The sequence below is a fragment of the Pipistrellus hanaki genome (assembly GCF_964339955.1).
Source record: "Pipistrellus hanaki genome assembly, chromosome: 3".
Lineage (NCBI taxonomy): Eukaryota > Metazoa > Chordata > Mammalia > Chiroptera > Vespertilionidae > Pipistrellus > Pipistrellus hanaki.
In genome coordinates, this window is record NC_140505.1 from 52,891,176 (window position 1) to 52,903,734 (window position 12,559).

Sequence of the window (12,559 nt, forward strand, 5' to 3'; positions counted from 1 at the left end):
TTTGTAATATTTTTATGATATCAATATGTATTTATAAATACTATTTTTAAAAATATATTTTTACATATTTTTATTGATTTCAGAGAGTTAGGGTGAGGGAGAGATAGATAGAAACATCAATGGTGAGAGAGAATCATTGATTGGCTGCCTCCTGCATATCCCACACTGGGAATTGAACCCGCAACCCAGGCACATGCCCTAACCGGGATTCAAATTGTGATCTCCTGGTTCATAGATCAGTGCTCATCCTCTGAGCCATGCCGGCTGGGCTACAAATATTATTAATGTAATATCAACCAAATATTAGGTAGAGAGCACTAAGTATTGCAAGTGGGGAGTAGGAACAGTTTATATTGAACATTAATAACTTGAGTTCTTAATCTACTTTATTAGTTTTCTACTTAAAAGTCATTTTTAAAATGTTGAAAGCATTGTCTTTGAAGTACGGTGTCCTGTTTTTAAGAGAGAAAGTGAAAATCTAATTCTTCTTAACAAATGCAAGTGTCCTGTTGCCTGCTTACCTCAGGTGACATTTCCAGAGTGTGTACGGTGGATGACCATCGAGTTTGACCCTCAGTGTGGTACTGCACAATCAGAAGATGTCCTGCGTTTGTTGATTCCGGTCAGAACTCTTCAGAATTCAGGATATGGACCAAAATTGACATCTGTTCATGAAAATCTTAATTCCTGGATCGAATTAAAGAAATTTTCTGGATCTTCTGGGTGGCCTACTATGGTTTTAGTGTTACCAGGTAAGTTATATTTTTTCTCTTCTATTTAATGTAGTAAAATACATACATTTATGGTAATTATGATTAGTATGGATAAATCATTTTAAATGTTTATTTAAGTTTTAAATGGTTTTCTTTAAGATCTTCTATGTATCTAGATTAAAATTGAAAAGTAAACTCTTTATAAGGCATGGCATCTAATGACCAAGTTTTAGAAGAGAGTATGTTAGCTTGACCAAAGCAGAGACTTAATATTGAAGGGGTGCTGTTTATAATTGAGATCAAACTATAGACAAAGTGGATTAGATCTTTTTTCCGAGTAAGTGTCCTGTCACCTGCTGACCTCAGGTGACGTTCCTCAAGAACTTACTAGAATTCCTTCCTTTCCAAAAATTGTTTTGTTTTGTTTTTTTAAATATTTTTATTGATTTCAGAGAGGAAAGAAGAGGAAGAGGAGATAGAAACATCAATGATGAGAGAGAATCATTGTCTGGCTGCCTCCTCCATCCTCCACACTGGAGATCGAACCTGCAACCTGGGCATGTGCCCTGACCAGGAATCAAACTGTCACCTCCTGGTTCATAGGTTGGCATTCAACCACTGGGCAAAACCATCATTTTTAGTCCTTAAAGTGTATGAGTGAGTGTGTGTGTGTGTGTGTGTGTGTGTGTGTGAGAGAGAGAGAGAGAGAGAGAGAGAGAGAGAGAGAGAGAGAGAGCTTTGTCATTGCTGGTGTTTTTCTTTAAAAGAAAGTTTGTTTTTAAAAGTATATGTAGTCTGTTGTGTTTTAACCAGCTAACTATAACTAATCGTATAATCCCTCAAACTAATAGCCAGTTTGAATTCAGAAGCTTTTTTTCTTCTAGTCAGACCTGTTTTGTTTGTGAAGACATCCGAGAAAGTCAAATGCCAGGGTATTGAGTAACTCACTTTTGTAACTGACAGATAATTGATTGCTCATGTAATTTAAAGGTAGGATATTTGATTAAGAAGAATTTGATTATAAAGAAAAATAACAGTTCACTTGGGTGGTTCCATTGTTTTAGGGTTTTTTTTTTAGCACAGGTTTATTCTGGTAGATACAGGAACCCTTCTAAAATGACTAGGTTTTTAGAATCTTATTGGTGTTGCTACCAATTTTGAGATGGATAAAAGATACAAGTTGAGGCCAACCAGTGTGGCTCAGTGTTTGAGCATTGACCTATGAACCAGGAGCTCATAGTTCAATTCCAAGTCAGGGTACATGCCTGAGTTGTGGGCTTGATCCCCAGTATGGGGAGAGCAGGAGGTAACGGATCAATGATTCTCATAATTGATGTTTCTCTCTCTTTCTTCCTCTCCCTTCCTCTTTGAAATCAATTATATTTTAAGAAGATAAAGGTTGTTTCAGATTTTGAATTCAATGTTAGTTTTTTTTTTCTTAGGAAATGAGGCCCTTTTTTCATTGGAAACTGCATCAGATTATGTGAAAGATGACAAAGCTTCTTTCTATGGTTTCAAATGTTTTGCAATTGGGTATGAATTTAGCCCTGGACCTGATGAGGTAAGAATGAATTATCTCATTCTGTTAAGGAAGATTGTGTTTCTGTGACTGCTATTGACTTAAGTGTATTTGCTGCCTATATTTAAAAAGCGTGAAGTGTATTTTAAGCTAGAGAATATAGTTTAAAATAGTTTGTAATTCTGCGCAATAATCTGTTTTTGCTATTTTAATACATTAAGAGATTGGAGTCTGTGCAACATGACCCAGCCTTTGACAACTTAGTATAGTTGCACCTGTTCCAAACTAGCTCAAGTGTTTATACCTTTTTGAGTAAATAATTGAACTTTTTAGTAACTCTTCTAAATGTTTTAATTTATACAGTAAAATATGATCAGGGTGGAAAATGATCACATTTCCTCAAAGAAAATGAAAAATTCTTTGGATGATGAACCTGTGGGCCCAAACTTTATAACCAGCATAAGATATAATATTGAACCTTTTTCACTCTTAATTAAACCATTAGCTAGCTATGACATGCTTCCTTCCAGTTTCAAAAATTATGCTGAATGCACGTCACATTTGTTGATTATCCACATTATATTTCAAACATTTTTTAAAACAGCTGATACGTTTTTGCAATTCTACAGGGAGTCATTCAGTTGGAAAAGGAATTAGCCAATCTTGGTGGGGTTTGTGCAGCAGCTTTGATGAAAAAGGATCTAGCACTTCCTATTGGTAAGTCTAGTCAAATACTAGGTATTTGTTTATGATTTTTTTTTTTAATTTTAGGAATAGAATATGTACATTATTATAGAACATTCTGAAAATTGATAAATAGGTTAGCAAATGACTTTTATAGTCACACATACTCATGAGCAATTACTGCTTAATATATTGGTACTTTGGAATTTTTAAAATGGAGACTAAGAGACTGAGGAATATTCTTTAGTCTTTTAAATACACATACACACCTTCCCTCCTTATCCATATACATGCTTTGTGCCAGGCACTGGTTTAGGCACTAGATATATAAGATGAAACCAAAAGTTTGAGATATTTTTTAAATATTCTAGTGGACAATTGGAACTCATTGTCTGGAATTTGGGGAACAATCAATGCAAATGTCATTTAAACATAGTTGATACTTAAACACTTGGGGCCATAAGAAATACGATTAGGAAGAAAATGCATATGAGAAAGGCAAGAGCCCAGGATCAAAGCTGGGACTTGCCAAAACTTCAGAGGTAGACAGAATAGAAAGAAGAAACTGCAAAAAAGATTGGGAAGGAACAGTAGCCAATGTGATAGGAGTAAAACCCAGAGAGTGGGATTTTCTAACACTGCTGAGAAAATTTCAATCCTTGGGTTCATAAACTTGCTGTTTATATACTCAGTAAGAAATATATCATTAAGCCCTGACCTGGATGGCCTGTTGATGGCAGCAGTAGCCTGCTTTGCAGTCTCAGAGTATTGTGTGAGACAATAGTTGCCACTGAAGAGTTGCTGGGTTGATTTGAGATTAGGGCATATGCATGGTTGCAGGCTCAATCCAAGTAGGGGGCCTGCAGGAAACAGCTGATCAATATTTCCCTCTTGCATCAGTGTTTTTCTCCCTCTCCCCCTTCCCTATCCCCACTCTCCTCTCTAAAAATTAAAAAAGAAAAAGAAAAACTTTTTTTTTTAAAGAAATGTATCACTCAAATGTGAAAGAGAGAGAGAAGCCCTTTTAAAGTTTAGTGAGAGAATAGAAAGTCAGGATGGGGAGTCAGGCTGAATATGGATAGCTCTTTGGAAGAGTTTTCATGTGAGCAGAACAGAGAAATGACGCCCTGGCAGAAATGGTACGTCTTTATAAGGTGCAAATTTATATGATATGTAAGTTGACTTAAAATCAAGATGGCAAAGACAAAAATAAAGTTAAAAATACTAATTCTATGATGATTATACATGGTGTAACATTTTATCTCTTAGTATTTGGGGAATAAAAATTATTACTTTTATTTGATTTCCCTAGTGCTCATCTCCAAAAGTTTATATGTATCTCTCCCATCAGGGACTACCCTCCCTATTTGATCCTTTCTTCCTTCCCTTCTCTTTCTCTACTTTTGTCTTCTCTATTTCCTTTCTCCTTCAGCTCCCTTTCACTCTTCTCAACTCCCTAGTTCCTACTTAATGGTGATATATATGAGAGGAAATGAGAAATCTTATATTCTAATCATATGAGGAAAATTAGTACAATGTCTTTGGAGGCTATTTGTCAATAACTGTTCAAATTTTACATGCATATAGTTTTTGATATAGCAAGTTTTTATATACTTTAACAAATGCTCAAAATATATGTTGTAAGATAGATTGATGTAACAGTACTGGTGATTATAATATGTCTAAGTAATCAAAATGCATATTATTGGAAACTGGTTAAATAAATAATGTTATAGCCATGCATTGAAATGTATGCAGCTGTTAAACAACAACAACAACAACAAAAAGCATATCCTGACCAAGAAAGATGTCCAAATTATATTAACTGAGAAAAGCAAGTTGCAGAAAAGGGTCACATTTTTGCCAGTATTATCTTATATATGTTATTATATATAAGTATACACACACACACACACACACATATGTAAGAGATTTTGCTGCAAATAATAGATATATATTTGCAACAAAATCTCTAGATCAATACATAAGAAACTTGATACTTTTTATTTGGGAGGGAGCCAGTAGCAGAATTATTCATTCTATACCTTAATATAATTTGAATATTTTCCTTTAAACATTTAGTAGTAGTAATATATACATTATACTATCAAAGAAAATTAAATAAATATGTTCTATATTAAGCAATAAAAGAGAAAATGACTAGAGGATGCAATCACTATCTCTGTTTTCCTGCAAGTTACTATTGTTTACTAAAGATACAGCTCTTTTATAAGAAATAGAACCAACCAAATAAAAATGCTCAGATTCTGTATAGTTTCCTTATTTTTTTTTGTAAAAAAGTAAGTACTCTAAATTACCAATTTATATGCATAAATAAAGCGCAAATCTTTTATACATCACTCAATGGATGCATTTTGAGAATTATAGGTTATATTCACACTGAAAATTTAAAATGTAAACCACCGAGACTTATCTAGAATGATAATAGTTCTTTTCATTCTGGGACCTTAGAATTGTGAACAAAGTATAAAGAATGCAAAAGACTGAAAAATTAAGTATTGATGTATTTTAGTAAAACTTTTTATTTACACAGCAGGTAATGAATTAGAGGAAGATCTTGAAATTCTTGAAGAGGCTGCATTACAGGTATTGCCCCAAACATTATATGGATAAATTTTGTACATTAATTTAAAACCAATATATTCACTTAGATCAACCCTATTTTTCTTGAAAATAGGGCTCATTCATTAAATACTTCATGCTATTCATTGGCAGTTATAAAGATAAATAACTTAAACATTTTCCCCTTGATGGGAAAGACTCATGTGAGCCCTTGCTTTATTGAATGATGGGTGTTAATTCCACGAGCCATAAATCCTTTGAGAGAAAGAAGCTCTCCCAAGTGCCAAAGTTTCGGAGAAGGCATTGCAGAGCTGTGGGCATGTACAGGTGATCCTGAAAGTTTTATTAACCAGTTAGAAAGGGGGAAAATGAGATGTTGGTAATTTAAATGATATCTGCAGGACACTCTGAAGTTTACAGTATCTTTATTATCTATCTTTACAGTTATACTTTGAGGTTAGTATTATCTTATATTTTACAATTACAAGTTACTAATAACTGAAGTTCAGAAAGTTATAAGACTTGTCTAAGAATTCAGCTAATTGGGAAAAAGAGCCTAGCATTTAGGTCTTCTAATACCTACAACTAGTGGTTATGTTGTATTTCCTGAGATAAATTTATCACAGCAGTAATAATAAAAACATTTATTTGATCTTAATTTTATCAAGTGCTATTTCAAATATTTTGCATATTTTTAACTCATTTAGCCTTCAAAAACCATATGAATTACTCTTACCTCCATTTACAGAGAAGGAAACTGAAGCAAGGAGAATTTAAGTAACTTGCTTAGATATCACACAGCTAATAAGCAACTGGGCTAGAATTTTACTTCTGGCAGTTTGGTGATAAAGTGTATAATCTTGATCACTATGCTTTAATCACAGAGAGTCATGGTGTCCTCATAACATTAAAATAAATAGCTTTTGGTTTTTTTTAAAGAAGTTAAATCTTTTTCTATTAATATACAAAAATAAAAATTAATCTAATAAACACAATATTCTAGTTAAGGAGAACCATCAAAGAATTCATATATTATTCATCATTATAGGGATTATTATGGTTTATAAAATGTCATTTAGGCCAGATATAAATAGATCTTTATTGTGCTGTGGTTAAACAACAACAAAAAACTGATATCCAAAATTGCCCGCCTTTTAGGCATGTAAGTAGTTGTGGTGGTGGTCTAACATATTAACTCCTACTTCTTAGGCAAAGCAGTGTAAATTTTATTTAATTTAACTTTTATAATAACCACAAAAAAAAGATATTATTTGGTCACCAATTTATTTTATTTTATTTTTTATTTATTTTTTTCTGCAATAAATCAGTATCTTTTATTTATTTAAAAAACAAACAAATCAGTGAAGGAAAGGACAAAAACCTTTGGTTCACTTATGTATCTGTGAGTGGAAAAAATTTATAATCAAATTCACTCATTAAAAAACTTAGTTACAAATTACAACATTCCAGATAACCCTTTTTTGTTTGTTTTGTTTCACATGGAAACCTTAGAGACTCGAATCATTTCAAGAGACCTAAGTACTAGTACTCCAAGAAAATATCACACAAATTGGAAGCATCTTGGATTTTTAAGAAGTATATTTCAATAATTAATTTGTATGCATGCTTTAAACAAATAGTTATAGTTCAAGAATAAGTCTAAACAAAAGATATGACCAGCACCCAGCATTTAAGTTTCAGATTTTAATATTAGTCTGACATAGCATTAGTAACCCTGCACTGAAACAATGGTACAATCTGAATCATGATTTGTTAAATATTATACCCCAGAACCCCAGAACATTTAAGCTGGTCATAAAGTTAACATTGTGTAAGTATATAAGCATAAATAGTTATGGACAGCCTCTTGTATAAATTGCTGTTTAGCAATACACAAACTGACTCAAAGATTTATGCTTACAAGGTAGACATTCAATTATATCAATAAAACAGCATGTCCTGAAAATATGGGCACATTTTAAGACAGTTTTGTTAACCATTAATTAGTCCCACAGTATGACTGAATAATAAGAACCTACTTTAAAAGGAAAAATTTTAATCAGTATAGTGCATGATTGATTCAACATAGTTCCCAGGGAACAGACCAGTCACTCGATTGCAGACTCCTTCATACCAGCCATCGTCATTCTTCTTTATTACATAAATGATTGCACCCTCCATAAGTGACAGGTCATCATCCTTGTCTTTTGTATAATCATATATTGCCACAATTTTCTCAATATAATTCTTAGGGGCCCAAGCAGGATCCCCATCTGCATATGGGTCATTATACTGAACTGCAGCCTCCTCATCTTCATAATCCACTGGAGGTGGTGGTGGCGGAGGTGGAGAGTCATCAAACATAGGAATGTCATCTGGTGGAGGTGGTGGTGGAGGAATTGGACTATCAGCAACTGATCCAGTAGTGGGTGGTGAAGGTGTAGGCACGGCAATGGGAATGCCAGTACTGCTGCTTCCACTGTTTTCTCGACTTCCACTCCCCCCACTACTTCCACTGTGTGTCCTCGGTCTCTGGTTTAAAGAAGCTGTTCTGCCTGGGCTATGCTGACTTCCAAGCCTAGCAGGACTGGTCATGTAGTCATTAGGAACCTGTAGTCAACAGGTTCCAGGGTTTTGTAAGGAGTATTCCGTCCCAGCGTTTCCCTGCCTGACATGGGAGGACTTGGTGGTTTCTGAGTAGGAGGATTTGTTCTCGACAGTGTGCCAGTTATTGCAGGCTGGTTATTTCCATGCTTGACACCATGACCCACATCATCCAGAACTGTATAGCCAATAGGTTTCCGAATATACCTTACAGGGCGCTCCATATTTGCAGGTGCTATTATTTTGTGAGTTCTTGATGTATTTTTATTTGTTGTCAAAATACCAATCTCTCTTCGAGCCACTTTCTCTTTATGAATGTCCACCATCTGTGAGATATAATTGATGGAAGACTCCATTCTCCGAAACTGAGAGGCTTGGATGTCCAGCAATTGGAGTACATTGTTGGCCAATGCATTTATTTGATAAGCAACACTAGCTAGGGATTGATTTGTATAGGCTTTGGTCTCTTCTAATGTTTTTCTCTTGTCTGTAGCCTGTATGTAGTTGTTCTCACAGTAGTCCGCCACCCAGGTCAGGTTCTGGTAGCTCTCGATCAGCGCCTTCTTGCCAGACGGAATTTCCTCCTCTAGTAACGTCTGCAGCTCTGCCATTTTCCTCCCCTCCACATCACTTCCTCTCACTTTCTGGTCACCAATTTATAAATTATACAAATTTAGGAAGGTCTGTAACTTGTTAACTCATAAGCACACAGCTATAACTTGTCCAAAGCCAGAATTCAAACTCAAATCTGTTTTATTTCAAAGATTATGATTTTTGAAGTTGCTATAGCTTTTAGAATGCAAAAGTTAGCATTGTATAAATTTGATAGTACTGGAAGTATGATGCTTTTCTATGAAAAATATTTTGTTTTGAAAATTATAGTATAGTCATTAAAAAGTTTCTATCGTTTTCAGCATTGAAAGCAGGTCTTTCCAAAACATAGGCTTGCTAGTCAGATAGATGAGAACTAAAATTTCAGTTTTATCTGCCTCTTTTTCTTCACATCAGTCAGGCTTAGACAGACTAATGCAATTTATGTGCAGCCACCATCAAGTTTCCATCCACTTTTTGTGCAAGTCTAGACCATGGTACCCACTCACCCAAGAAAGTAGATACAACCTACACATGATAGCTGCCAATAATGGGGAGACAAAAAGAAACTTCCACAGCTGCCTACATGATGGAGCCATGTCCCTGACAAATGGGATGTAACATGTAGAGGGCTAGAATGGAAGGAGGAAATAACACCATTTCAACTGATATGCAAAGCTCTTAAGTCACTTTTTTGAGGAAGGAGATTGAAAGTATTTTTTCATATTTTTTCCTCCTGGAAGAAGTCTACTTTATAAACTAAAGGAATATGGGAGGAAATGATTTCTCTAAAAAGGCCTAGCAAGTTCAAAAATTCAGGTATTTAAAGTTTTGTATTTTAAAATAAATGTTCTCTTTTACCCAATAGGTGTGCAAAACTCATTCTGGCATTCTTGGAAAGGGGTTAGCTCTTTCTCATTCGCCAACTATATTAGAGGCACTTGAAGGAAATTTGCCACTACAAATCCAAAGCAATGAACAGTCCTTCCTGGATGATTTTATTGCTTGTGTTCCAGGCTCAAGTGGTGGAAGACTTGCAAGGTATTGCACTTTAAGTACTATGATTACTACTTTCTTTCAGAGCTTGCCTCAGTTTACACTTCTGCAAAGAAATGAAAGGGGAATCATTAGGATGTATAAATGCTGCCTAAAATAGTCATACTTTTGTGTTTTGAACCTGTTGAAACATAAAATGGTAGTTAATATTTCAAAATATTTTAAAAATATATGATAGTTCTTAATTATCTTAAAGTTTCATATATGAACTTTTATTTTAAAAATATGTGGTGTAATTGAGAAGTGTTGTGTTTTGGATAGTGACATTTAATAATTCACTAAACTAACTTTATCGCTATATTTTATTTTAATGAGTTTTTTCAGATCTATACCTAATAGAATTATAAATTTATAATTAAAACCAAATAATTTGAGATTGTAGAGTTCTCATTTGTTTTTTAAACTAAAGAAAAAATATATTGCAATGTGGAAACCTAACTTAATTCTGGTTTTAACTTTTGTGAGGAAGCATGGGGCTTGGTTGGAAAGTCTGTAAGGAGGAATCTTCAAAAGGCCAAGAGCCTAGGAGATCTTGTGGAAGGCAGCAGGCCCTGCCTTGACTTTTCCAAACAATTCTGAGCCCCTGGGTGTTTTACTGGAATCTTTATGTTTCATTTTTAGATGTCCTTGCTTAAAGGACACTGCAGATTTATGCGTTTTCTCAAGGATACTTACCCTGCTATTAACTAGAAGTTAATTTTAGTTCAAGCTGTTACAATAAAAGCCTAAGGAGGCAAGGGAATGGGGGCTCTTTGGTTTCTCAAGCCAAGCAGTCCCTTAGCTCTCTCTTTCACAGAAACATGTGTCAGAGTAATCATTCATCCCTTGCTCAGGGTCTATGGGTCCTGGCAGTCCCCATGGAATTGGGCATTGGCAAGTTTCCCAGGATATTTTGGGACTTCTGTACGTGATAAGGCCAGGAGGGCAATTAACAGCAGGTTAATCACAGTCTAAGATGCCCACGCTACTTACTTACTTGGTCATTATTTAATGAAGTCAATAACTTTTGGATGGAATTTTAATCCCTGTGAGGCACCTACGATTTTAAGGTGACAATAGGCAATTAACAAGGCAACAGGTGACAAATGACAATGACCTTATAAGGAGGAGAAAGTCCTCTATCCAATCTCTTGGTTTCATAAACAGAGAAAGTATTTTGAGAAAGTTAGAACTGGTGATATAAAAGATGCCAAGAGAGAGCATCATTTTGTAAACCTCAGTGTGACTCATGCAGCTTTAGAAAACTCAAACTTTTATAATCTTTGTGGCATTATTAAACTAGAGATTCAAGACAGGAACTATAAGCTGTTGCCCTTTGTGTTGGAAGCAATCAGACCATTTTAGTCACTGTCTCAAAGAGGTACAAGGGCCAATCTGCAGCTAGTGATGTGGATATTTAGGAGAAGCATTGTGATAATAAACCCTAGCTCTCAGGGATTGGTGCCAAGGTAGCTCAAATTTAGGAAGAACCAAGAACCTACTTGGGAAAGCAAAGCAAGGAGACATGTGAGAGACCCCCGTCCTGGAGCTCAGGATGTCCATGGCTTAGATTCTCTCCTCCTTCACTGGCCTTCACTGGAAGCAGTGTCCTCGATGGCTTGTTGATGGCAGCAGTGGGCTTGCCTTCTTTGCAGTCTCAAAGTATTGCATGTATGAGACAGGAGTTTCCAAGTTAGTCTCTAGGGGTAGAGTAACTTAGGAGGTTTCCTATAGAAAGGTCATTAACCAGGGAAGCCACCGTGAGGCCACAGGAGAATCGGCTTGTATTTTGCTAAGAACCATACATCTGTACCTTAGTCCATGATGGCCGAACAGCTAATCTGTGCTCAATGCCAGATTACACATCTGTCTCAGATTAAATCCCAAATGGGGGGTATAAGGCATTCATCCTTCCCAGAAAGTTGCTGCCAGATAGTAATGAAAAAGTAGTTTTAGGATTTCCAAATTAAACAGCTTATTTGAAAAATTTTTTATAGAGAAATGATAGATTTGCAGTGCAGGTCACACTATAAAGTGACTGTAAATCCCCTGGGGATCTTGTTTAAATGCAGATTCTGACTCAGCATGTCTGGGGCAGGCCTGACATGCTGCATTTTCAACAGGATCCCAAGTGATGCTGCTACTAGCAGTCCCTGGCCACTGCTAGCTTAATTTCAGATTAACCATTGAAGATATTGATGAATGTTTTTTGTTTATTTGATTGTTTTTTCATTACTGCTAGGTGGCTTCAGCCAGATTCCTATGCTGATCCTCAGAAAACATCTTTGATCCTGAATAAGGATGATATTCGTTGTGGTTGGCCTACCACCATAACTGTTCAAACAAAAGACCAATATGGGGATGTGGTGCATGTTCCCAATATGAAGGTAATTATATCAAAATTAAACCAGGGGACATTTATGTACTGATTGTGACTAGTAACTTAGGAGGTTTCTAAATAAAATTTTAGAAATGTTAAGTGTCTAGAAGCCATTTGCCAGACCTTCTTTACATATATGTAATGGAGGAAGCAAAAAAAAAAATGTTTAAATGACGTTTATATTATTAGCATCTGATTTTCCAAGTTATATGTTTTTTACATTTTGTTGGGTTCTATTGTGATGCAAAGGAAGGATAAAAGAAGTGTCCATTAATAAAGAGCTCCAAGCACATAGAAGGAAGGTCCTCAATACATAGTGATTTAATTAATAAAAGAAGACATTGTAAAATTTTGTATTTTTTTTTTTAAACTCAAATACATTCGGCATCTGTGCTACTGAATAACATTGAAAATATAATAGTGATACTTATTAAATAAACTAGAGGCCTG

The 12,559-nt window shown here is 35.1% G+C and overlaps 2 protein-coding genes across 23 annotated transcripts in view; one reads left to right on the forward strand and one right to left on the reverse strand.

Moving 5' to 3' along the window:
- MYCBP2 (MYC binding protein 2) overlaps positions 1-12,559 on the forward strand; it is a 254,681-nt gene that overhangs the window by 143,860 nt on the left and 98,262 nt on the right. For 15 of the 22 annotated variants that reach the window (XM_084877082.1, XM_084877098.1, XM_084877099.1 and 12 more), the window contains 6 exons: positions 527-752; positions 2,156-2,274; positions 2,862-2,949; positions 5,471-5,523; positions 9,563-9,735; positions 11,972-12,116. In XM_084877082.1, the coding sequence (XP_084733208.1) occupies positions 527-752; positions 2,156-2,274; positions 2,862-2,949; positions 5,471-5,523; positions 9,563-9,735; positions 11,972-12,116 (804 nt within the window). The remainder of the gene's footprint in view (positions 1-526; positions 753-2,155; positions 2,275-2,861; positions 2,950-5,470; positions 5,524-9,562; positions 9,736-11,971; positions 12,117-12,559) is intronic. The other 7 variants (XM_084877093.1, XM_084877100.1, XM_084877096.1 and 4 more) reach the window with 1 other exon arrangement.
- Positions 7,462-8,741, reverse strand: LOC311619122 (abl interactor 1-like). The gene is given in 2 exon segments (XM_084877126.1): positions 7,462-8,114; positions 8,117-8,741. Coding segments are annotated over 2 exon segments (1,158 nt in total). The 5' UTR covers positions 8,715-8,741; the 3' UTR covers positions 7,462-7,554.